This window comes from Sceloporus undulatus, chromosome 7 (genome assembly GCF_019175285.1).
Source record: "Sceloporus undulatus isolate JIND9_A2432 ecotype Alabama chromosome 7, SceUnd_v1.1, whole genome shotgun sequence".
Classification (NCBI taxonomy): Eukaryota; Metazoa; Chordata; class Lepidosauria; order Squamata; family Phrynosomatidae; genus Sceloporus; species Sceloporus undulatus.
Genome location: NC_056528.1, coordinates 28,171,931 through 28,197,397, shown reverse-complemented (window position 1 = coordinate 28,197,397; position 25,467 = coordinate 28,171,931). Strand labels below are relative to the sequence as shown.

The window sequence follows — 25,467 nt, the reverse complement described above, 5'->3', positions numbered from 1 at the left end:
GCAAAGGAGAATTGCTGGTCCTGGAAGCCTCCGGTCAACAGAGGACTACTTGATTCAGATCATGCCCAGCCCTGTTATAGAGAGCATATTTGTCCAGCCTTAGCCACCCCACCAAGCCTGTACTTAGAGATTTAAAGTGCGGCTATCTTTGGGATGGGAGATGAACTAGGAAGAAATTTCTGATGGTAGGAGCTGTTTGAGAGTAGACTATGCTGCTTTGGAGAATGGTGGAATAATGAAGGTTTTTAAACAGAGGTTGGATGGTAACCCAGAGGCTGAATGGACTGCATGGCCCCTCAGGGTCCCTTCAAATACTAGGATTCTGGGATTCCAGAAAAATTCAGCCTGTTATATAAGTTCCCACATGGGAGATTTCTTCTAAATCCAAATACTACTCCCAGTTATAGCAGACCTGTTGAATCAGTGCTAAGTCAACACTTAAGTAAATCGTGTTGCTTTAATGTGGTGGTTTCCAAACTTTGGTCTGCCAGAGGTTTTGGACTTCAGCTCCCAGAATTCCTGGTGGTTGGCCAAGCTGGCTGGGGCTTCTGGGAGTTGATGTCCAAAACATCTAGAGGATCAAAGGCCTGTTACAGACTGCCAAAATAAAGCTGCTTCGGGTCTCTTTGGAGGTATGCTATTTAAATGATGCATGGGTCCTAAGAGTCCAGAGGTCGCACCAAAGCCAGACTCCATTCCTAAGCACTGGAGGGCAGCTTTGGTGCAGCTTCTGGATTCTTAGGATGCATGCATCATTTAAACAGTATACCTCCAAAGAGACCCAAAGCAGCTTTATTTTGGCAATCTAATCATTGCTTTAAAGGATCTCTTTAGGCCTGGTTCTTTGCACCCATAAACAGAGCAGTTTAAGAGGAGCACACACTGAAAGGAGATGGCCAGATGAAATCTGGACAGAAAGGAAGAAAACAATGCCTGTTACGTGGCTTGAATAAAGCTTACCAAAGAAAGTGGCTAGGAACTCATTCCAATTCCTATTAAAAAAGGCCTCTCCTGAGGCTAAAATGGTCCCAGGGCGGCGGAGCATTGCTAATGATATCTCTATTTGAAAAGGAGAATAAGGATTTATCGCACAAAGACCTCATCTCGCTTATGTTATGCACAGCAAGGTTAGAAACTGTCAAAATGTGAAGAAGAAAAATAGAGAATTTATCGATTAAGAATTGGCTAAACATGATATGGACTATAGCCGATCAGAGAAGTTAACTTATAAATTAAGACTAGCAAAAGGAGATATAAAAGAGAGAGGAAAAATTGGTATCACATGGAAGTCATTTGTTGCTTATACTTGTCAGAGCAAGGCTGAATTTAAACCAACAAAAGACCAAGTTAAATTTTAGATTAATAATGAGAGAAATAAGATTATAATAATATCCAAAGGAATAAAATGTAAAGGAATTTGCAGGTGTTAAGAGTTTTAGCAGAGCTAAATATTTCTAATATGTCCTATGAGTTAGAGGAGGGATGGGAAGGAGTGGGTTGTTTGCAAAGAAAGGGGTGAGTTGTTGTAATACTGAGATTGTACTATTGTTAAATTTCAATAAAATTAAATTAAAAATAGTCAGGGAGGGGGGCAAAAATCTGGCAAAAATGCCTCCTGCCTCTCTAGAGGAGATGTGGGACAAAAGAAGAATATTTGACCAAATAAATATTTGACTCCCTGAAATTATGGAGTGACCCCATCACAGTTCATACCATCATAGTCCATGGGATGAAGGCATATGAAAATCTCCAGGGGGAAAAGCAAAGGAAAAGCACCCTCACTTCTTTTAAAGGAAGTGGAAACCCTTCCAGTTCTATTATTCTTTCCAATAGTTCCTTCACCCCTTAGGATATTAACTATCTCTTCTCTCCAGCCACAGGCCCTCTAGTCCACAAAGGGGATCTCTCAAGAAGGAGGAAATCCATACCCTCCAACTATCTTGATTTGCCAGGGACAGTCCTGATCAATCCTCTGCCATCCCACCTTTTCTGCTGCTTTTTAAATGTCCTGGTTTCTTTCTCCTCCTCCCTCTTTGTCTCCAGCTAGCTTCTGTTGCTGCAAAATGAGTTCAAAGTGCCAAAGGAGTTTGCATTCAGTTAGCTCAGTAGGGGAGAAGGGAGAGGAGGATACAGAATCTTGGCCTTTCCAATCACTCAGGCAAAAGCAAACTGTTGCAGCCTCTTCTAATTTGTGTGTCCTTCCTCTAATACTTTTTGCCATCTTGACCACACTCTGGTGTTGCTTGGCCACACACGCCTTGGTTTTTATCAGGGAAATGTTGGAAGATATGCAAACCTTTCATGACTGCCAAAAGCGCATTTGGATTTGCGTAACATTGCTCAAGCAAATACATTTATATGTAAGTTTGTTTGAACTGGGGAGAAGCAGTACCTTTGCCCTCTTCCAGTCCCAGATGCCAGTTGGGCTATTGATCTATGATTTTCCATTGCCTTATTTTCCAAGCAGTTTGGGTTTCACTCCTCTTTGCACTTTCCCAGTTTTAGGTTTCCTTCATCCTTGTTCTGAAATAGCTTCTAATTATTATTATTTAAAAAGATCCGTACAAAAATGCATGCACATGCTCATGTGCCTTCCTCTTAGTAAGTGCATTTGGCTTTGCCATTTTTGCCTAATGCAGGTACATCTCCCTCCTTCCCACATCTCCCCAAAATAGTGCATTTCTGAATATTATTTGCCTCCACATGGGTCTGTTTTGAAACACCTTTCCCTAGCATACATACTCGGAAGAAGCATCGTACCTTTCAGGCCCGAAGACCAAAGGAGAGCCATATTTCAGTTCCCCCTGTGGGTTCAAGAGGGGCAAAATCAAGTAGGTTTCCATCAAAATGCAAAGCGAACAAATCTCTCCCCATGCCAACAGTTGCTAGTGATGGGACATAATCAAATGCAGCCAGCATGAATCTAAAAGGAGATTGCTAACTAGCCGGTTAATCTGCCTCATTGGGAGCAGGGGCTAAAGCAGAGATGAACGCTTTGGTATTTTCATGCAACAGGCATCCACCCGCAGGAAAAACCCAATTTAAGGGACGCTTGCCAATCTTACTCGGACCACTCTTATTTCTACCTGCTTGACTAACCTCCATCTGAGCTATTTTCTTTTCCATCATATTCTCAGAAGAGGTCCCAAAGGATCAGCTCCACATTTTGCAAGATGTGGAACCTGGCAGGCAACGACAGCTACCACCTCCCTTAAAAAGGGGGTCCCACCAAAAGATTTGGTGCTACTATTTGGGGGGTCCCCACCCTATCCCTCTCTTTGCATGCAACAACTGTTTGGGGGGGACACCATTTGGCCATTGATGGTCAAATTGTTGCAGCAACATCCTACCCCTTCCTATTTACAAGGCAGGGAAAGGAACCATCCAAGGTCATAGGTAGGGGCGAGACGAGGTTGAAACGGACGTGCACAAAGAAAGTTTGAAGGGCAGTCTATATAAAAGGGAGCAATGAAGTCAGCGGGAGTTCCTTCTCGCCCATCAGGGTGTCCCGTTTCAGGCTACTGCCTTTGTTCACCACCTTGACTTTGAGGGACATCTTCTTCACGTTCCCGGCCCCCAAGCCGTCAAAGAAGAAATCTTCATTGAAGATGGGGTTCCTGCTGTTTTTGATGATGGTGCTCCGTTGCTTCTGCACCTTGCCCGGGTTCAGGTAGAGGGCCACGCAGCAGTTGATGCTCCGGGCATCGCAGTGCTTGTCATACAGGTCTTCGGCGGTGACCACCCGGATCCGCAGGCGAGCATTGGAAGGGTTGTACTCGGCCGCTAACCGCATGCTGCCACCTTTATTCAAATTAATGATGTGCTCTTTGTGGAGGCGGTCTTGGGAATCCACCACTGGCATAGGCTGGGGTTGCCCACCACCTGTTGCACCTCCGGTTGGAGGAGTGGCGCAGCGCATGCGCCGTTGTGAGCTTGGGCTGGTGTCGGCCGAGCTGTCATCGGTGGAGAGGGAACTGTTGCGGGCCACTGAGTGTTTCAACTTGATGACTTTGGACTGGCTTTCTTGGCTGAAAATCTTGAGGAGGGACACGGAGCGTGAGAGCAATGGAGAACCAAAAGGGGAAGACTCAGCTGATGAGCAAGTGTCACTCTCCCCGCCACTGAAATAGCGGTAGGGGTTCATGAGGGACATGCTGATGTCCGAAGGGTTGAGGTGGGCACTCTCACCATTTGTCTTGTTCCCCATTGAGGGGGACCTCCGTTGGGAGTTTGGTGAGGAAGACTGTGAGGGGCAGAGGCTGGTGTGCTCGCTGTGAAACAATGACTCCTTCCGCCGGGTATGAGGGCTCTCCATGAGGGTTGCGAACCCATATGACGTCTGGGCCTTGGGCACATATGGAAGCGACATGGCTGTCTGGGACTGAGGGTCTGCGTTGGTGCTGAAGTCCTCCTCAGACATCCATTCATCGGCACTCTCAATTTGAATGATGTGCCGACTTGCGGCCTTCAGGAGGTTCTTGCTCTCTGAGACAGCCTTTACGGGCAAGCGGGGACTCCGCTGGGGCTTGCGGGCCGAGAGGTTCTGCTCAGAGGCCGAAGTGCCCAGGTTGGATTTGGTCTTTCCTTCTGCCCCTTCTGCTTCAGGGGGCACTGTTGGGAGCTTGGGAGGGATGAAGAAATCAGGGATTTTATCAGGCGTCAGGACATTACTGTAGAGAGGACCTTTTGACTGTTTGTCTGTAGAGTCATTGCCCCGGGAGCCTCCATTATCCACCGAGCCACGGATTTTGTCTAGTAGCCACATAGTTCGGAGTCCTCTTTTCCTTCCTTGGGGTCGGGAGAGGAGTTGGGGAGTCTTGAGGAACCTGGTGCAAAATAATAATAGTAATAATAATAATAATAAGAAGAAGAAGAACAACTACAACTTACTACAACAATATGATGCTATTACGCCTCACTTTAAGAAGGATGCAGACAAGTTGGAGCAGGTTCGGAGGAGGGTGACCATGATGATAAGAGGGATGGAGAAAGGTTGAAGGGGTTGTGTATCTTCTGAGGCTGAAAGAGTGGGATGTACCCGAGGCCAGACACAGGGCTTCCGTGGCTGAGTGAGGATTTGGATCCTAGCCTAGTCTTAGTCCAACACTCAAACCTGGAATTTCTACATATGGAAAAATTCTGATCAAAAAGGAAGTATAACATAAAGTTCCCTTGGGCAAGTCACACTCTCTCAGCCTCAGAGGATGGCAATGGCAAAACTCCTCTGAAGAAATGTGCCAAGAAAACCTTGTGATAGGTTTGCCTTTTATTTGTTGTTGTTGCGTGCCTTCAAGTCATTTCTGATTTATGGCAGTCCTAAAGTGACGCTATCATGGGGTTTCCTTGGCAAGATTTGTTCACAGGAGGTTTACCATTGCCTTCCCCTGAGGCTGAGAGGGTGTGACTTGCCCAAGGTCTCCCAGTGGGTTTCATGGCCAAGCTGGGAATCAAACCCTGGTCAAATCGCTACAACACACTGGGTCTAGGTTACCCTTAAGACCACTGTAAGTCACTCACAACTGACTTGAAGGCAAACAACAACAACAACAACAACAACATATTTTCACAGGTTATTTGAACCAGAGGCTTTAAAAATACATCCAATTTTTGGGGGGGGGGGATAAGCAAAAAATGGCTATTCCACCTAGTAGAGTGATCAATAAGGTGCATCTTTTTCTTCAGATTGCACAAGGATCTGTCTCTGGAACCACATGGCATATAAACTCTCCCATGACACACATACACACATATACCCATCTTTCCAAAGAAACAACTGGCTGAGCAGAGCCACAAATGCTTTGCTCTGCTATAATATCTAGCCGCTACCATGCTCAGCTTCTCTTGTGCCCAGATGCCAACAGCTGAGCATCTAGGACTGGCAAAAGGGCTACATTCCCTGGAGATGTGCCCTGCTTCACCTCATCTCACAGACATTAAACTGTGGGCCATGCGCATGGGGTGGGATGCGCAGTTCCAGCAACAACAGAGTGACTGGCTAGACCTCTGGAGAAGTGGTCTGCCTTTTACAAAAGCAATAAACATTGGCCCGGTTTAACTTCTTTACCGGGGATGATGGCACTTTCTAGCTGTATCGCTGTAGCAAATTCCATCAAACCATCCTCTCCCCCGTCTCTTCCCCCAGATGTTTTCCTCATCTTTTGCAGTCACTAGTGTGTGTGTGTGAGTGTATGTATATAAATCAATGCCATGCATGTAGGCTAGCCAGACCCAAAGCAAGTATGTGAAATTCAGGAAAAGGATGAGGTTGGAAGGATAAAATAATGGGGCTATGGGCAATTAGAGGAGAAATCCCAGGTTGGAATGAAAGGAGGGTTGTAGCAAATGAAGCAAATGACAGGTCTGAATCTGCATTACAGAAATAACAATTTGTCACCGCTTTAACTGCCATGGCTCCCTCCTACATAACCCTGGGATCTGTAGTTTTGTGGGATGTTCAGCCTTCCCTGTCAGACTGTCTCAGGGATTAAGGCTGCCACCCCATTGCAGAATTAATGCAGCTGGACACCGCTTAAGCTCTCATGGCTCCATCCTATGGAATCCTAGGATTTGTAGCTTGTTGTGGCACCGGAGCCATCGGACCGGGACGACTAAATAGCCCACCAAGCTACAAATCCCAGAAGTCCATAGCCATGGCGGTTAAAGCAGTGTGAAACTGCATTCTTTCTGTGGTGCACATATAGCTTCTGTGCTGCTGTTGTTCCAAAAGAAGATCCAACTCAATTCATCTTGGCTTTTGTTTCTTGAATTTTGTTCCAGGAGAACCTCTCGGTGATCCCCTCCCAAAATCCTTTCGGGGTCTCCTTTTAAATGCTGCAGATATTTATAGCTAGAGAGGGAATTGGCTTAAAGGTGTAAAGTTGGCGTTTGGTGCCACGACAACATGGCATTGTTGTTGGAGAGGTCTTGTACTCAGCTGGAGGTTTAGAGACTTGGGTACAATGCGAAAAACATGATTCTCCTGTTATGGGATTTCCTTTATGACACAACACACTGTCAGATGCAGGTGAGGAATGAAAGCTAACCTCCAGGCTTCTATACTTGATAAAAACAGTAAATTACAAACCCGATAGGGCTTGGGATCAGAGCTTATCCTTCATTCCCCCATGATCAGAATCAGCTCCTTCGAAACATAACTCCCCCAGTTTTGGAGCTCTGCGTGAGCCAACCTTGTTTGCGGAGCAGAATTTATGCACTAGGAGCACTTCGTTCTTTCCATCTCTTTGTTTGTTTGTTTTTAATTTCTCGGTTTTGTACAGAGCGTTGGGAAGGTGCTGGGATAAAAGGTTACAGCGGTGGAAAATAACTGCATCCCTATTGCATGAAGATCTTTTGTGAGCAATGCTCAGGATCCCAAAATGCTGCACCCAAAGAAGCCTGATCCAATCATAGACACAATCCCAGCATGTTCATACTTTTGCAGTGCTTTACAGACACACCGTTGGAGGGGTAGAACAGTGCACCAAAACAGTTATGGTCTGATCATATGTACATTTTCCCCCCTTTTGGCAATGTTTTACTTATGTGCACACAAGTACCTCAGCAAACTGTGGTGTCGAAATAATCTTGCTGCAATCGTACACTCACCCGAAGATCGTTGCGTTTGGTTTGCAGGGTTTCCCTGACACAAAAGTGGGCATGGAAGTATTGGTAAAACAAAACGCAGCAAGAGTTGCAGTTCAGTTGCTCACAGTTGTGCATCGTGAATACTCTTTTGCAGTTTTATGTGTCTGAGCATCAGTAATGTGGAGGAGCAAACCAAGACGAAGCTGTACCTCTTCCAAAAAGTGAATGCTCTGATTCGATATTCTCCAAATTAAACTTGAAGCCAAGAGAAGTAGGATGTAGGAGAAGAGAGTCATGGCTTAGCGGCAAAGCCCAGGCTTTGCACTCATAAATCTCCTGTTTCGATCCCTGACAACTCTGGATGTGGTTTGGAAAAGACTGCCAGTCAATGTAGAAAAATCTGTGCTTGATAAATCAAGGGTCTGAGTTGGTACTTAGGGATATAATTCTTCACTGTGGATGCATCGACACTGCAAAAATTTAAGGCAAATCTATCATGGGGTTTTCTTGGCTAGATTTATTCAGAGTGGGTTAGCCTTTGCCTCCCTGTGAGGCTGAGAGAGTGTGACTTCTCCAAGGTTTCCACTGGGTTTCCATGCCCAAGCAAGACTTTGAATCCTAGTCCCCCAGAATACTGGAACAGTTCTAAACTGTAGAAATGATGCAGTTTGATACCACTTCAGTTGCCATAGTGCCATCCTACAAAGTCCTGAAAGTCCTACAAAGTCTTTTGCACTGAAGGCTGAAGACATTTTGTAGTAAAACCACAAATCCCAAGATTCCATATGATGGGACTACAACTAAAGTGGGTCCAAACAAGATTATTTTTAGAGTGGTAGATGCACCCAAAAGAAGACATTTTAGCAGTGAAGAAGCTTTCAAAAACCATTTTCAAACGCTGTTTGCATGTTAAGGTGCATTATGTGACAAAACTTCCACATGCTTGTTTCCTGCACAGAAAGATATAGTTTTCTAGGCAATTCAACCATGCGCAAATTTTGCATGCAACCAATCCCCAGTTGCAGAATTTTCTGTGCAGGAAAACATCATTTTTCTGCACAGGAAATAATATATCTATACATACAGATCATGTTCTGCATAGAAAATGCTATTTTCATTGCAAAACAACCACTTCTGAATTTTGTGCGAAAGAGGTCCCAAACTGTAAAGATCCTTGTTAATCCAGAGTTCTTCGCACTGGGAATCCTTAACACTTCTTTTTTATTATTTACTTTTTTTCCCTCTAAGATTTTCAAATATTTTTCCACCCCTCGTTGGATTAAGGAAGCCTTCTATGTTCTTGTTTAACTCAAACCCGTGAAGTCTGGAGTTTTGGAGTCGCAATGAGCCTAAACAGAGCACAAAATTCACACACAAAATACATAGGGGCTCAGTCTCTCGTATCTCCAGAGTTTGGAGAAAACCCACAGAATTCCAGTGAGGTTAATGGTAATATCCAGATGGATAATTTAAGGATGCTTCACATGTGCCTATATAAACCAGCCCTTTTTATTCAGAACCATAAGGGCTAGAGTATAGGGTTCTTTTATAGGGCAAGGTTTTGCTTAGTGGCAAAACAGTTCCTTTGCATGTATTAGGGCCCAGGTTCAATTGCTGGCATTTGCAACTAGAGCTAGAAAAGGATCCTGATTCATAGGGTTGGAAGAGACCCCAAGGGTCATCCCATCCAACCCCATTTTGCCATGAAGGAAGACATAATCCAAGCACTTCCAACAGATGACCATCTGGCCTCTGTTTCAAAATCCCCAAAGAAGGAGACACCACTACTATCCAAGGCAGAATATTCTTCTGTCCAGCTTTTACCATGAGGACGTTCTTCCTCATGTTTGGTTGGAATCTCTTTTCCTGTAGCTTGCATCCATTGCTCCAGGGTCTAATCTCTGGAGCAGCAGAAAACAAGCTTGCTTCATCCTCAATAGGACATCCCTTCAAATGTTTAAACATGGTATCATGCCCCCCCCCCCGCCCTTGAACCTTATCTTTCCTGGGCTAAACATCCCCAGTTCCAGTGTGAAGTTGAAAGCCTTCATGGCCGGCATCCATAGGTTTTTTTGGTGGGTTTTTAGGGCTATGTGGCCATGTTCTAGAAGACATTTCGCCAGCATCTGTGACTGGCATCTGTGGCAGGCATTCTCTGAAGATGCCAGCCATAGATGCTAGCGAAACGTCAGGAATAAACTCTTCTAGAACAGGGCCACATAGCCCAAAAAACCCACAAAAAACTATACCCAGCTCCCTTAGCCATTTCTCAGAGGGCTTGGTTTCCAGATCTGTCATCATTTTGGTCACCTTCTGGCTTGTCAGTATTAGAGGGGTAGCATTACTTCCCTCGATCTGGACACTATATTCCTGTGGGTGCAGCCTAGAATGGCATTGGATGAGGTCTGACCGAAGCAGACTATTCAGGAGAGTTGCATAGAAAATCCCAAATTGGAGCTAAATATAAGTTGTTTCTTGCTTTTTGTCCCCTGGGTCCGAACGAGTGAAACAAACATGTTTTAACCGAGGTTTGCATTTTGCAAGCCACGTACCTGAACTCTCATGAAGGACCAGGCTTATACTAGCTTTTGGACACATCGGAAGGGAAATCCATCCGAGACAGAAAACAAAGAGGGAATTTTGGGGGGAGAAAGAGAAACTCCTAGTCCTCCGATTTCTGAAATGGTTCCTCATGACTGTTTTGGAGGATGGGAGCAGCTTCAACTGAAGGAGAAGCTAACTTGGAGTTGCAAGAGAATATGACTCAGGGATTTGGTTTCTCCAAAGGCTTTACAAGGTCAAACAAAACCCATAAATCCCATCAAACAGACCGCCACCTCCTTACAACTCTATTCATAATTATTTCTACAGCACACCATCCACCTGTATATTCAGCGCTTAACTTGTTTTATGGAGTAAGAGAAGCCAATAAGAATAAAATTGAGGCCATCTCTTTGCTATAAAACATACATTCCAACTCAGTACAGTTGACCCTCCATACGCACGGATTTTGTATCCATCATCCACAGCTTGGAAATATTAGATTCCCAAAAGGAAAGCTTGATTTTGCCGTTTTGTATCAGGGACGCCCTTTTACTATGCTATTGTATTTAACGGGACATGAGCATCCGCAGATTTTGGTATCCACAGGGGGCCCTGAAACTAAATTCCAGTGGATACTAAGGGTCCATTGTATGGGCCACGTGTTGTGTGTTACGGAGGTCCAACCAAGGTTCAACTTTTGGCATCTCCAATTAGAAGCTTGTTCCTAAGCAAAGTTGGGATAGCTTTGACCTCACGGATCTTGGAACTCAGTTATGGAGAGCATCATTGAATCTGCACTAGCAACACGTCTGGATACCCTCAGCCCAAGACAGTGTGATCAAAAGGCAGAGCTAATGGGATTTGTAGCCCAAGACCATCTGGTAAGAGGAGAAAGAGTTAGATGGCTTCAGCAAACTCAATGACAACCATCTAGTATGGGGAGGAAGAGTTTGGCAGGCCTTAGAGTGGCCCCTCTCCCTCCCTAGATATTGCGAGACACATTGCTAACCAGCATTTGACACTGACTGGCTGGTTGGACCAATGGTTTGACCCAGTATAAGATAATGGTATATAACCAAAATTTTGCAACATTTCCAACACTGACTTGCACAACTCACTGTAGAGACACAATGCCTTTCTTGGACAAGTGCTGCTGATGTGTCATTGACCTCATCTGTGTTGCCAGGAGCCTTAAAGAAGAGCATTTCATATCCAGTGTATGTCAAGGGTCAGTAAAATCCTAATGGCCACTCTTGAGTCCACCCAGACATATACATCCAGGTGGGGAGACTTAAACTCTGGTGCCAAAATCTGACCCTTCAAGGGCTGACTCCAGCCTCCTGTCGTTCTAACCCAGCTGTCAGTCCCCTTCTCCATGAGACCACTGTATGTGATTTCCCAGTTTTTGTATGTTTTCAGCCCCATTTTAAAGGGTTGAAAGCCCCTCCTTAGGGTGCATCTACACTGTAGAAATAATGCAGCTTGGTACCAAGTTAACTGCCATGGCACCATCCGACAGAACCTGGGGACTTATAGTTTTGTAAGGCACCAGCACTCTCCGGCAGAGAAGGCTAAAGAGCCTGTGAAACTGTAAATCCCAGGATTCCATAGGATGGAACTACAGCACTTAAAAGTGGTTGTCGAACTGTGTTATTTCCACAGCGTAGATGCACCTTAGTTACCAGTAGTGAGACCTCTACGCTAAAATATCCTCGCCTTCTTGGCCCATGCCTGAAATGTGGCCCCTAACAACTTCTCTGAAATTCAGCCCTTAAAGGTTTCCCATCATCCGAAACACCGTTGTTTCTATCCATTTCCAGTTGTTGTAACTGAATAGGCTTGAGAAATTTATTAGAAAAGGCTGGTGTATGTGTGTTGTTCCCCGATCCTCCCCAGAAAAACAGGACCCCTCCGTCTTGGTAGCCCACATCTTTCTTTATCTTTAAAAGTGAACCTCCAAAGGTGAACCACAAAACCTATGCCCCAAGAAACACATACCTTTTCAAAAAGCACACGCACACACAGCAGGTAAAGAAGGGGAGACCGAAACATGGCAAAGCCCCTTGCCTGAAATCTACGACATGTTCAAAATGGGGATTAAAACACACACGCTCATATATATATATATATATATATATATATATATATATATATCTTGGTTGCAAAGATTTTAAGTATACAGTTGGTATCGGCTGGGGTTTGGTTCCAGGACCAAAATCCATGGATACTCAAGTCCCATTAAATGCAGTGGCACAGTAAGATGGTGCCCCTTGTATAAAATGGCAAAATCAAGGTTTGCTTTTGGGAATGGATGTATTTTAAAAATATTTTCAAACCATGGATGCTTGAGTTCGTGGATAAAAACATCTGTGGATATGGAAGACTGACAGTACTACGTTGCCAAATGCTGTATATTGGATCCATGAACCAAGAAGTGAAACCCCAGAAGTTCATTTGGTTGCACACAAACAAACAAGACATGCCCCCTGATCTCCGATACGCATGAGTTGAGTCTTGCTTGCCCATCACAAAAAGGACTGCTCCCTGCATAGGCGCAAGGAAACTCCTAATAGACTTGACACAGCCCAAAGAATACCTCTGGCTTTGTAAACAACTTCTCTGGTGGCGTCTAGCTCGGTTTAACCTGGTTTCTTGAAAAACTCTCCTTTTCTGTTGTCAAATATTTGGACAGGGCTTCTCTCAAACACAGACACTATGCACGCGTCTTGCGACGTCTGGTGCACTTGCAGGAATATTGCTGTTGCTGTTTTAACAGGTGCAAAAGTTTTCTTTCTTGGCGGGTACGGGATCCTTTGGTTCCCTCTGACACTCAAGAAAAACCCTCATATAAAAGTGGGAAAGGGAAGAGAGACCAATTTTGGACGGGTAATGGCTCTCTGCACATGCTCCGGCCATGCTTTCTGCATATGCTCAGGGTATCCCAGGGCTAGGATAAGTTACAAGGCTGTGCCCTGTCTCTCCGTTCCGAAGTGCAAAAGAAAGCCTTGGTCAAATTTGCAAACCACCTGTTCCAACCGTCCGGTATGTCCGGATGCGACAATATCTTAGGACACTTTCTTGACGTCGGATTTCCAGATGCAATTGGAAGTGAAATATACAACTGCAGTATATAGAGAGAGGGAGAGCTAGCAACAACTTCTAGTCTGAGGAAGCATTTCAACTAGGATAAGATCAAGTAAAAGAAAGATCTTCTTTTCCAGATATGGGAAAGTGCACAAAGAAAAGCTTCACCTACCTGTAAGCTCAAAAACTCTGCCAAGGAAGGCAAGGAGGACAGAGCTGTGATATCCCAGCCAGGTTTGGATCCTGCAAACCTTTTCCTTTGGCCACGAATGAGGAGACGAAAGAACCTGCGTTCTCTTTTTATACCCGCTCGGTTGGGCACTGTTCATTCATCGCAGACACCCGAAGAAACCTCCCAATTATGATCTTTCCGCAATGTGGCCGTATTCCTCCTAAAAGAGGGGCCACCAGCAGGGTGTTTCTGTTGTTGCCTGCCTGTGCAAAACACACAAACACACATATGTAACCCTGCCCCGGCTCTGTCGTGGAAGAAAAGCTGCCAACTGATCAAAGAGCCTGAGCTGATCTTGGAAAACTGGAAATTATTTGTATGAAATCTCTCCTGCTCTCCCTACCTCTACACCTGCTGCTGAATTCTTCTGTTATTGCAGAAGTGGAGGGGCTGCCTAATACCCTCTTCACATAATAAACCTAACAAAGACCTGGAGGGAAATATGCAGAATTTAATTTGTTTCCCTTGTTTCTTCCCCTCCAACTCCATGCAGATGACCTTTGGAAATTATATTATCATTCCCAGAGAGTCCCTCGGTTCGGTGGGTTTGTTTTTAAAGACTGTGGCTGTGCTGGGTTTGCCTTCCCTATGCAATGCTCTACTTTAGTTTTTAGTCTTGGGTTGTTTTTATTTGTTTGACGATTTCATGCGATGTTTTATTGCTTTGACGATTTCATGCAGTGCAGGATCTTGGGTTTTGTTCCCTGGCATTATTTCACGGTTCTGCGTCGGTTTTGGTGAAAGCGCACTGAGCGCTCCGGATCTAGTGCAGCATAGAAATGGGGAATTTAGGAGAGGGATAGCAAACAACAAACAAATGCAAATAGGTCTCGGAGCCAACCTAAAACTGAAGGTGAAAACACGCTTTGTGTTCATCTATACACACTTTGTCTTGATCCGAACCTGTTATCAGGCTGCTTGAACTACCCTCTTTTGTTTGGCTCAAGCCTCATCTTCATGCAGAAATAACACAGTTAAAAATGCAGAATTAATGCAGTTTGATACCGCTTTAACTGCCTTGGCTCAATGCTACAGTATCCTAGGATTTGTAGCTTTGTGAGATATTGAGTTCAGATGTCACAACAAACTACAAAACCCAGGATTCTGTAGGATGGAGACAAGGTAGTTAAAGTGGTGACAAACGGCATTATTTCTACAATGCAGATGCACATTCTTTCTCAATTCTCTCTTTTTTCTGTTTTTTCCTGCTTTCTCACGTTCTTTTCTCTCCTCTTCCCAATTTCCTCTCTACCTGCTGAACTGCTGAGAAAGGCTGCATCTGCACTGCAGAAATAATCCAGTTTGACACCACTTTAACTGCCATGGCGCAAACCGATGGAATTCTGGGAACTGTTGTTTGTTGTGGCACCAGTGCTCCCTGAAAGAGAAAGAAAAATGATGTCTCGCAAAACTACCATTCCCAGAATGGTTCTCCGGCCCCCAAATTTCCGACCTTTGCAGAAACTTGAGCGTTTGGAAATAGTTTCAGCAGCCAAAGAAAAGGAGCAGGCAACGTGACCCAGGGAATGCAAATACAGCAAATAGAAGAGTTGTTGGGGGTGAAGGATTTTCAGTGCCCTGGAGGGGTATCACTTTTACTGCCAAATGTAATGCTATGGAATCCTGGGATTTGTAGTTTTATGATATATTTTGCCTTCAGAGTGCTTTGGTGTCACGACAAACTGCAACTCTCAGAATAATTCCATAGAAAGGGAGTAGCCTCTGCCTGCATTGAGAGACCTCCGGACCTATTTGTCTCCAAACTTTGCTCCTCCATCTTTTTTGGACTCTAGCTCCCAGAAGCCCCACTCAGCTTGGCCAGCAGTCAGGAATTTTGGGAAATGACGTGCAAAACCTCTGGAGGAACAAAGTTTGGGAACCACTGCCCATCTTACCTGACATGCAAATAACATCTGAGAGATAATGTAGGCCTAGAGCTCCAACATCATCACTTTTCTTCTTCTGCATGATTTTTAAAACATCTTTTGTCTGATGTTGTCTGATGAAGAAGCCAGTACAACTTTGAAAGTTCACATGTTGTATTTTGTGCATTTTGGTTGTGGATTGTGGATGCTGTTGTACTCCACTGCAGAGGAGACCCCCAAAGACCTTTAGTTCAGCAGAGAAAAGGCAGAAGAGAAAGGCAATGGATACATAAAAGCATATTAGGCCATGCCAAGAGAAAAGAGGTTGGGCACAATGTGCGCTCACAGCAGTGGGCGTAATTCGCATCCTGGATCTAGTGAGGACATGGACGGGGGAGTTTCCCTAGCATTCGACTGAAGGGTGCTTGAAAAGAGATGCGTGTAATGAATCCCCGCCTGAGCATCTTGATCCACTGATGCGCCAAACAAAGCGGAGGGCACTTCAAGGACAAGGCAGCGGCATTGGAGGGCTCTGCAGAGTGCATTAAGTGCTTTAATATTGTGTGGATGGAGAAGAGCAGCAGAAGGATTGCGTGCGTGCATGCGTGAGTGTGCGAGTGTGTGCAGAGACTGCATAGAAAGTGTGTGCGACTGTGCGCAGAGACAGCGCAATATCATGTCAGGCCGAAAACATAGCATACCTTCCAACATGTCACAGATGAAAACCAGGACAAGTGTGGCCAAGCAAGCAACCTTCAAGTGGGGTCTACAGACAAACTAGGAGAAGGTGCAGTAGTTTGCTTTTGCCTGAGCCAACTGGGAACGACATGATTCTGCCCTCTCCTCTCCTCCTTGCTGATCTAATTGAGTGTAAACTGCTTTGGCACTTTGAACTGAGTTTGCAGCAACTGAAGTAAGCTGATGACAAAGGGAAAGCAGGACATTTTAAGAGCATCTGGAAAAGTGGGAAGGGAGAGGATTAATTGGGATTGTCTCTGCCAAATCAGGGGGGTATGGCAGCCTGTCTGCAGAGGCATAACTTCCTACTGGCATTTTTGAGATGAACTGCAGAGTGAAGTAGTATCTCTCCCAATTGCCATTTTGAGAGGAGCTGCGGAGTGAGGCAGCATTACATCTTGCTGACATTAAAAGAGTGTCTGCAGCGTGAGACGGCATCACATCCTGCTGCCATTTTGAGAAGGACTGCAGAGTGAGACAGTATCTCATCCTGCTGCCATTTGAGAGGGTCTGCAGGGTGAAACACCACCACTTCCTAATGCCATTTTGAAAGGGTCTGCAATGTGAGACTGATCACTTCCTGCCGCCGTTTTGTGAGGGTCTGCTGTGTAAGATGGCATCACGTCCAGCTGCCATTTTGAGGGGGATCGTAGAGTGAGCCACCATCATTTCCTGCTATCATTTTGAGAGGGACTGCAGAGAAAAACAGAGGGATTAGGGCCTGTTGTGTGGTGGTTAACTATGGAGGGGGTCTTGAGGGGGGAAATTTGTCCCCTGGCACCCAGAGATTTGCTTGCCCCTGTTCCAACCCATCAATGCACCCATACTGTTTACCTGCCAGACAGCATTTATTTATTTATGTTTGTTGGCATGACTCATGGCACCACCAGCAGGCAAGTCTCACCTCTGCCCATCTCTTCCTCATGGGCACCAAGGGAACAAGTCCGAGAAAGAGAGAGAAGGGCTGCGAAAAGTGGCCTGTGGCGTCACACCCGAGGAAATTAAGAAGATTCATGCCACCGGCAGTCTCCTCTTGTTAAAGGCCCCTCGCTCGTTAATTCTGCATTTCACCGTCAAGCTGGCACAGCGGGCACGGACATCTCATAAATTACACACCGGCATGCAAAAAGTCTCTTTCTTCTATGGCAAACAGTCAGAACCAGGGAAATAGACCAGTCAGCTGTGGTGAATGTGAGGGCCAGAAATAGATCTGGGCTGTGTTGAATTCGGCACCATATCCCACACTTAGAAGAAGATTTGGGTTTCAAGGGTTGAGGAAGTCAGAGCCATGTGCGGAGAGGGTGAACTGCATCTCCCAGTATATCCAAAATATGTGATGGTTGACTGAAGAAAAGTATCACATAGAATCATAGGACTTTATCACACGGGGAAAATTGGAAGGTTAACCAAGGTTAATCCAGGGTCATCCAAGATATTTCATGCACTTTTGCAAAAGATTTTGAAACAACGTCGAATGCAAATGGAACGCAATCCAAACGCAGTCATGAGACATTCCAGGAGTAGCTGAATTAGGAAAAATATTGAATTTATAAATCCTTTTCCACTGCGAATTCGCAGTCAATTCACATTTGCGTTAGTATGAAATGCATCTCCAGTTTGGCCATGGGATTACTATCGGCCATAGGATCCTGTCCTCCCTGTGCATACGCAAAGACGCTAATTTGAGATCAGGAAGCCGATGCATATGTAGTCATGCGATTAATTCATTTGCATTCGCACTGCTTTCTCTTTCGGATGGATGCTGTGTTCGTCTCTGTGTGTGATAAGCTACTACATAATTTCTTATATTTTCAGATTGCCCCCCTCCCTTTCTTCTTTTTTTGGGATGGTGATACCTTCCTTCGTGTGAAAAAGTCATAGAACAGAATAGTTCCATGTGATACTTTTATTCGACTAACCTTCTTGTACATTTTGGTTGGTCGGACAAAGGCATCCCTTTATCCATGGTTTTGTGGATTTTGGACATTGTTGTATTTTGCATCTCACAGTGGTCAGTCATCCCTGAGGATGGTGGTGCTGTCGGCCAGTATATACACATTATTAGCCAATGGTGTGTGTCTGTTGTGTGCCTTCTAGTCATTCCCAACCTATGGAGACCCCAAGAGTGTGTGACTTGGCCAAAGTCACCCAGTGGGTTCCTATGGCTGAGTAGGGATTCGAAACCCTGATTTCTAGAGTCCTAGTCCACAACTCAAACCACACTGGTTCTTCTGAGGATCATGTATTTGTAAGCTGGGCAATGGGGGAAAAGGGTGAGAAGAAAATGAACTCCTTTGAATGCATCCCCTAGCCAGCATGGGAGCTGCAGTTCTCTCAAAATTTTCCAAGCTTTGCCCCAGACAAAGATCAGAACAGACAGCATTGGACAAGATGCGGCGAGAGGCCAAGCCATGTCTCATGAAGGGGATTTTTTGGGTATTTTGCACTTATTGTTGATATTTGTGAGCAAGATCACCAACAGAAATGCTCAGGCATCCAGCCACAAGGAAGGTGAATTCGATTAACATCCCAAACCTTCTCACAAAAACCTGAATTTTGACACCTTGTTCTACACTTATCCAACCTTTTCTTCCTCCCCGCTACCAGCACCATCCATCTGTTCCACTAAGCAAGTGTACAGAATTTCTGCCCATCTGTTGCTGCGTGCACAGATTATTAGCAGAGTTTGGAAACTTTCCTCTCTTTTTTTTTTGGAGCCAGACTCAAAATCCAGGATGGGAATCTGGAAGCCTGAATTTCATTGATTCAACCAGCATAAGTCCAGTGAATCCTTTGTTAATGGATCTAGTCTATCTGGAGTACCAATAGGATTTGCCTTCTGTCGGGAGGACTTTGATGGTGTCTTGCTCCATGGCAGAATTGGGTTGGACTGGATGACCCTTGGGGTCTTTTCCAACTCTATAATTCTATGATAGCTGCCAGCCATACATGGCTGAGGGCGAGAATTCATGGCTGCCCCATAGAGATCTGTGGGTTTTGTGTTGTTTTGTTTGGGTTGGGTGTTGTTGTTTTTGCCCCAATGTCCCACAAAGCTAAACCAGGACTTTCTTTGCAAATAGTACGGTAAATGGTTGTCCTGACAGGTAGGCGGGAGGGAGAACAGAGCAGAGGCAGCAAACAAAAGCTCCAGTGTTTGCATTTTCCCCGACCTGAGAGAAGGAAAACAAATGGCCCAGAACCAGACAGGTTCCTTTATGAGAAACGCAAATGACAGCTGGAAATATTCCAGCCCTGCCCAGCCGCAAACAGTTGGCAAGTGGCTGGTTCCTTGTGTTGTTGTGTGCCTTGAAGTCGTTTCCGACTTATGGTGAACCTATCATGGGGTTTTCTTGGTAAGATTTGTTCAGAAGGGGTTTACCATGGCCTTCCTCTGAGGCTGAGAAAGGGTGACTTGTCCAGGGTTGACTGGTGGCTTTCCATGGCTGAGTACGGATTTGAACCCTCGTCTCCAGAGTCCAGCACTCAAACCACTAAACCATACTGGATCTCCCTCTGAGGTCTCACCAAAGCAGAATAGAGTGGCATTCTTATGTTCCTCAGTTCAGTAAGTGGGAAAGAGGAGTGTCATTTAAAACCATGCGGTTGGAACCAGGTGCATCATTCAGGAGGTGCAGGGGAATGGATTGCACCGAGCAACAGTTCGGGGAAGGACATTAACACCCAATGGGGTGGTCACTCTGCTCATCATCCATCTCAAACCCTCCTTCCATTGACCCCTGCTGCCCCCTGCTGCCAGCCAGGGCACCTAGAATCATAGAAGCCTAGAGCTAGAAGAGACCACAAGGGCTATGCAGTCCTGCCATGCAGAAACACAGAATCAAAGCACTCTGGACAGATGGCCATCCAGCCTCTGTTTAAAAACCTTCAAATAAGGAGACTCCACCACACTCTGAGGGAGTGTGTTCCACTGTCGAACAGTCTCACTGTCAGGAAGTTCCTCCTAATGTTGAGGTGGAATCTCTTTTCCTGTAGTTTGAATCCATTGCTCCAGGTCCTATTCTCTGGGGCAGCAGAAAACAAGCTTGCTCCATCCTCAGTGTGACACCCCTTCAAATACTTAAACAGGACTATCATATCGCCTCTTAACCTTCTTTTCAAGCTAAGGATACCTAGCTCCCTAAATCTCTCCTCATAAGGCATGATTTCAAGACCCCTTCCCCATTTTGGTCACCCACCCTCCTCTGGACACGCTCTAGCTTCTCAACATCCTTTTTGAATTGTGTTTCCCAGAACTGGACAGATTATTCCAGATGAGGCTTAACCAAAGCAGAATAGAGTGGCACTATTACTTCCCTCGATCTAGACACTATACTTCTGTTAATGTAGCCTAGAATTGCATTGATCTTTTTAGCTTCCGCTTCACACTGGTGGCTCATGTTCAGCTTGTGGTCTACTAGGACTCCTAGATCCCTTTCACATGTTGTCTTGTCAAGCCAGGTGTCCCCCGTCCTATATCTATGCATTTCATTTTTTCTGCCTAAGTGCGGTACCTTACATTTCTCCCTGTTAAAATTCATTGTGTTAGTTTTGGCCCAGCTTTCTAATCTATTCAGGTCATTTTGAATTTTGATCCTGTCCTCTGGGATATTTGCTACTCCTCCTAATTTGGTGTCATCTGCAAATTTGATACACATGCCCTCTGTTCCTTCATCCAAATCATGGATAAAGATGTTGAATACCTCTGCAAAATGTGTGGAAGGAGGGATGTAGACAAGGACGAGGATGCCGCCAGGTGTGACCAGATGGACAGGCAGGGCAGTGGGAGAGAGAAGATGGCATGGCAGTCCATTGCTGCTGCTTTACCGGGTGACACCAACCCTAGTGATGCCACTGCTCTGAACCCCAATACACATAGCACTGAAGGAGGTCTCTTTACTCAGATGTTCTCGCACATCCAAGACTGAAGCCCATCAACAGAACCAGCCCCATGGGTCTTCCTGGGATCGCCGGTCCTTTTCTTCTCCTTGCCGTCACAATGCCAACACCTTTATTCACTGCCAGGAAGCTATTTCCAGCCCGGCAATGAGACATCGGGCATTCTTTTTATCTTGCCTTTGTTTCCGACACAATGGCAAAGTGAAAAGTGAGTGGAGTGGTGGGAAGACAAGAGTTGCTAGATAAATAGAAACAGGAAGCCGGAGACAAATTATCAAAGACGAGGGCACAGGCTTGTTCTTTTTTCTTACTCTTAGCTAGGCAGAGGGGAAAGCAGTGGAAAATTAAAACCCAAATGATCAAAAGGCTTGAATACCTTTGTTACAGGTAGGACAAAACATTCCAGGTTTGGAATGGGAGGGAAGAAAATCCTTCATGTGTGCCCTTCTGCCTGTGTTGGTTTTCCTGGCTACTGACTTATACATTGGTTTCTTAACCTCTGGATCACCAGTTACCAATATGGGTTGTCTCCTCTCCCAGTGAATTGCAACCCTGCCCCTTATTTCTTCGGCTCTTGCCTACTCTTCTCTCACCACTTCATCAATGAGTCCCTTCTTCTCCACCTTTACCACCTCCGTGTGTTGTCCCTCTCCCTTTTTACCTTCGTTGCCCTTGGCTTCCTCTTCCCTTATGGCTGGCATCTTCATTCACATTAGTGCCAATCTGTGGCATCACTATGGTTGGCGTCACCCCGGTGCAGTAACTTATGGCATCTCCACCCTCCATTGACCTCCTTCCATACCACACCATAGTCATGTTTTTTGTACTAATGTTACACAAAACTTGCAGTTTCCATATATCACTGAATGTAAGGGCAATAGCTGTGACCTAAAAAACTCTGTGTGTGTGTGTTGTGTGCCTTCAAGTCGTTTCTGACTTATGGAGATCCTACCACAGGGTTTTCTTGGCAAATTCATCAGAGCGGGTTTACCATTGCCATCCTCTGAGGCTGAGAGAGTGTGACTTGCCCAAGGTCACTCAGTGGCTTTACATGACCGAGGCAGGATTCGAACTCTGGTCTCCAGAGTCCGCAGTCCAAAGCTCAAGCCACTAGGCCACACTGGCCTAAACAACCAACAAAATTAAAAGTATACCTTTAAATTACAATGTCTTATGCACAGGCTTATGCTTCACATGCACATCGTTTCATGTGGTTATTTATGGTGAAAATTTGTTAAGTGGTGATGTTTTTTCCAGAATATTTAAAAAGTATTTTAAAAATATATTTAAAAAAAAAAATTTCTGCTGGAAAGGGACTCAAGGCAACTTACAAAAAGCCATATGTGCGACTTCATCATCATTGTGTGCCTTCAAGTAATTTCCAACTTATGGCAACCATAAAGCAAGCCTATTATGGGGTTTTCCTGGCAATATTCGCTCAGAGAGGGTTTGCCTTTGCCTTTGCCTTCCTCTGAGGCTGAGAGAGTATGACTTGCCCACCCAATAGATTGCCATGGCCAAGCAGGGTTTCAAATCGTGGTCTCCAGAGTCGTAGTAACTAACTAACAGAATGCCAGCCTTAAATTCAAGCCTTTGAACCCAGGTAGTTTGGTGTAAAAATGCACCGAGGGAGTTACACCATTGTAAACTCTACTTGGCACCATTGTGGAAACAATTCTGCATACCATTTGCACAACTCCAAACAAGAGATCACCGTAGCATATACTCTCCTAGAAAATGCAACTGTTTTTATGGTGCACAACAGGATTCTGAAAGGTAGAAATTGTAGGGAGGGTCCCTAGAAGATCTTCCCTCACCTGAAAAAGAAAATGTTAACACCTGGTGAATTGCACAAAAACAATTGCTGCAAAGGCAACCGTGTTCAGGACAGAGACCCTATTTTACTTGCTTTTTTTCCTGGGAGGATGCATTGCACAACTGTGCTAAAATTGGGAATAATATGACATCTCTTCCTCTTCCCATTTTGAGCACTGGAATAATCGATTTTGCACAAAAGCAAAGGAGGCAAAAATGTTGGACTTGCAGTGAGTTTTAAAGATTTTGAGGCCGAAAAATGACCAAGGATTTTGATAATGTGAGTGGTGTGCGTCTGGAGTTGGCGTCCTGAGAGTCAGGAAATGTTGCAGTTCCCTAGCTGAGCTTTACAGCAAGAACTGGATTGTCTGTCTGTTTGTTTGTTTGTTTGTTTGTTTGTTTATCTGTTTATTTGTTTGCTTGCTTGCTTGCTTTGCCTTTGTCACTCTGATCCACTGCCATGTGTGAAAACAGCAACAAGGAATTGATGGATATCGGGAGAAGGGAGGAAAAGTCTATCACTGCTCGAAAAAAGCCCAGAGGGAAAAGATATATGAAAGAGAGAGAGAGAGAGGCAAATCAAATCAAGAGAACGCATAACAGAGAAACTGCAATACGGAATTATTACCTCCAGCAAAAACTCTCCCGATAGCTCTGAAACATGTATTGACACACATCTCCGCAAAGGAGCGGAGAATCAGGAGTTGCGGGGAACACAATATTGCAGACATCTCCGGTAAACTCACTCCTGTCTACTCATCCTCCTTGGATCTTTGTTCCCTTGGTGCTTTAGTTTCAAGGAAGCCCCCTTTGGCAAAGGTCTAGATAAGCCTCGGCAATTATGGCCACGGAGGAGATACCAAGGATGCAAAAGATCAAGATGCCTCTGAGATCAGAATGGCAGCAGTGATTCCAGAATCCGCAAAGAAGGCCTGCGCTGGGAAGAATTTGTGGTAATTGGCTGGAGCTGGTTTATCCGAGGCACTGCTAAATGAAGAAGCCTCTGTCTGAGTTTCTAAGCCTCGACTCCAGAGGTTGATGCAATTATCTCGCCGGCATTGAAGATTGTAACAGACATATAAAATTACAATAAAGAGGTTGCAAATAAAAAGTTGCACACCTCTTCTTGGCCATTGGTGGGAAATAACCATTGCAGAGGGATGATACCTTAAGGACTTGGGCACTCGAAGTATGAGCATTGGTATGAACACTAGAAGATGGCTTATGGTAGTTCAAGCCATGTGTCTATGGATCTGACCGGTAGCATCTCTCCACTGAGAAAGATGTGTGGGTTATTCAGATGGGGAAAAATAAAAATAGGACGTGGATTGAATTTTTAATGTCCACATGCATTTTGAATGCACCCGAGTCACTTATGGAGGAACTGCCCAATAACTGCCACATTCGCAGGGGCCCTTCATCCCAACCCCAGCAAATGTGGAGGGACCACCACTATAATCCCGGTGGAATATGAGTTGGATCTTGAATGTTCACTTGCATTTTGAATGCACCCAAGTAAATTGCGGGGCTGGCCTACTAAAAAAGCCACTTCACCTAGGATAAGTGTTTTTGTTCCAATCTTTTCCTAAAAGATTCGCATTGTTGGCTGTGTGAATAACCGATGTGAATAGATCCAGATAAACCGGGATAAAACTCCACGTGCCTTGAGCATGTTTCAAATACATTCCCATTGCCAGTTCCATCTTTATTTGACTGCTGACATGTGTGAGCAACAGAACTCACAGAGATGCGCAGAGATGTGGTTCTGGTTTAGAAAAATATTGTGAACTGCAAAACTGGAAAGTGTGAGTGAGATTATGTGCATAGCCACACTGGGGGGAAAACAATGTCTGAACGCCATCTTTTGCTATACATGGCTGTAGCGACAAAAGAGAAGAGCAAATGAGGGCATTGCTCAGCTGAAATTAGAATTTCTCCCCCTCTAAAATGAAATTTTTCTTCTGTCCCCAAATTTCTAGCATTGCAGAGAGTGTGATGACATGGGAAATGCGTTGCACCTAGAAGGCTTCTATGTGCTTTGTTTGCATCCCTTTTTCTTTGGCTGCCTAAACTCTATCTAAATGCTTGACTAAAATTTCCAGCTGTTGCAAATATTAGAATTTGGGGGAGCGATTTGAAGGAATATAAGGGGAAATGCCCTGATTTTGCCTCACTTCCAATAGCTACTCCTAACTCTTGTCTCCTCTTCCAACTATGTGAGACTTTCCAGTTTCAACCAGATTTGCAGAACCCCTCTGATCTTGGAAGCTAAGCAGTGTCAGCCCTGGTTAGTACATGGATGGGAGATTTCCAATGCATCCCAGGCACTGTAGGCTACATTTCAGAGAAAGGGATTGGCAAAACCACCACTGAGTGTTCCTTGCCTAGGAAAACCCTATGGAATTCATGAAGTCACCATAGGTTGACCTGAAGTCCCATATGTGTGTGCATGTGCCCATGTGTGTGTCTTCAACTACCCTGTCGACTTAAGGCAAAACTGAATGGCAAGCAATGGCACCAGTGACTGCAGCTCACCAGTTATAAGGAGCATGCTCTAGACTGCTTCCATACATTGCCTGGGCCTTCCTGCATTCCCACACTTGCATTGTGGTGTTTAATGCGCACTTTCCAAGTTACAGAGGAGAAAGGGGGCTTTTTTGCTCTGTTTTTTTTTGCCCTGGAGCACAGTTTCCTCCCAGTTTCAGCCTT

At 45.0% G+C, this 25,467-nt stretch overlaps 1 protein-coding gene across 1 annotated transcript; it reads right to left on the bottom strand.

Moving 5' to 3' along the window:
- Positions 1-755: 755 nt before the first annotated feature.
- C2CD4C (C2 calcium dependent domain containing 4C) lies at positions 756-13,543 on the bottom strand. Its single transcript, XM_042480203.1, has 2 exons — positions 13,385-13,543; positions 756-4,826 (listed from the first exon to the last, which is right to left on the bottom strand). Exon 2 carries the CDS (start codon positions 4,763-4,765, stop codon positions 3,452-3,454), a length of 1,314 nt encoding a protein of 437 aa, XP_042336137.1. The 5' UTR covers positions 4,766-4,826; positions 13,385-13,543; the 3' UTR covers positions 756-3,451.
- Between the last annotated feature and the right edge of the window lie 11,924 nt (positions 13,544-25,467).

Excerpts from the sequence above, each read along its gene's own strand:
- C2CD4C (XM_042480203.1), bottom strand. The coding sequence starts at position 4,765 with ATGTGGCTACTAGACAAAATCCGTGGCTCGGTGGATAATGGAGGCTCC.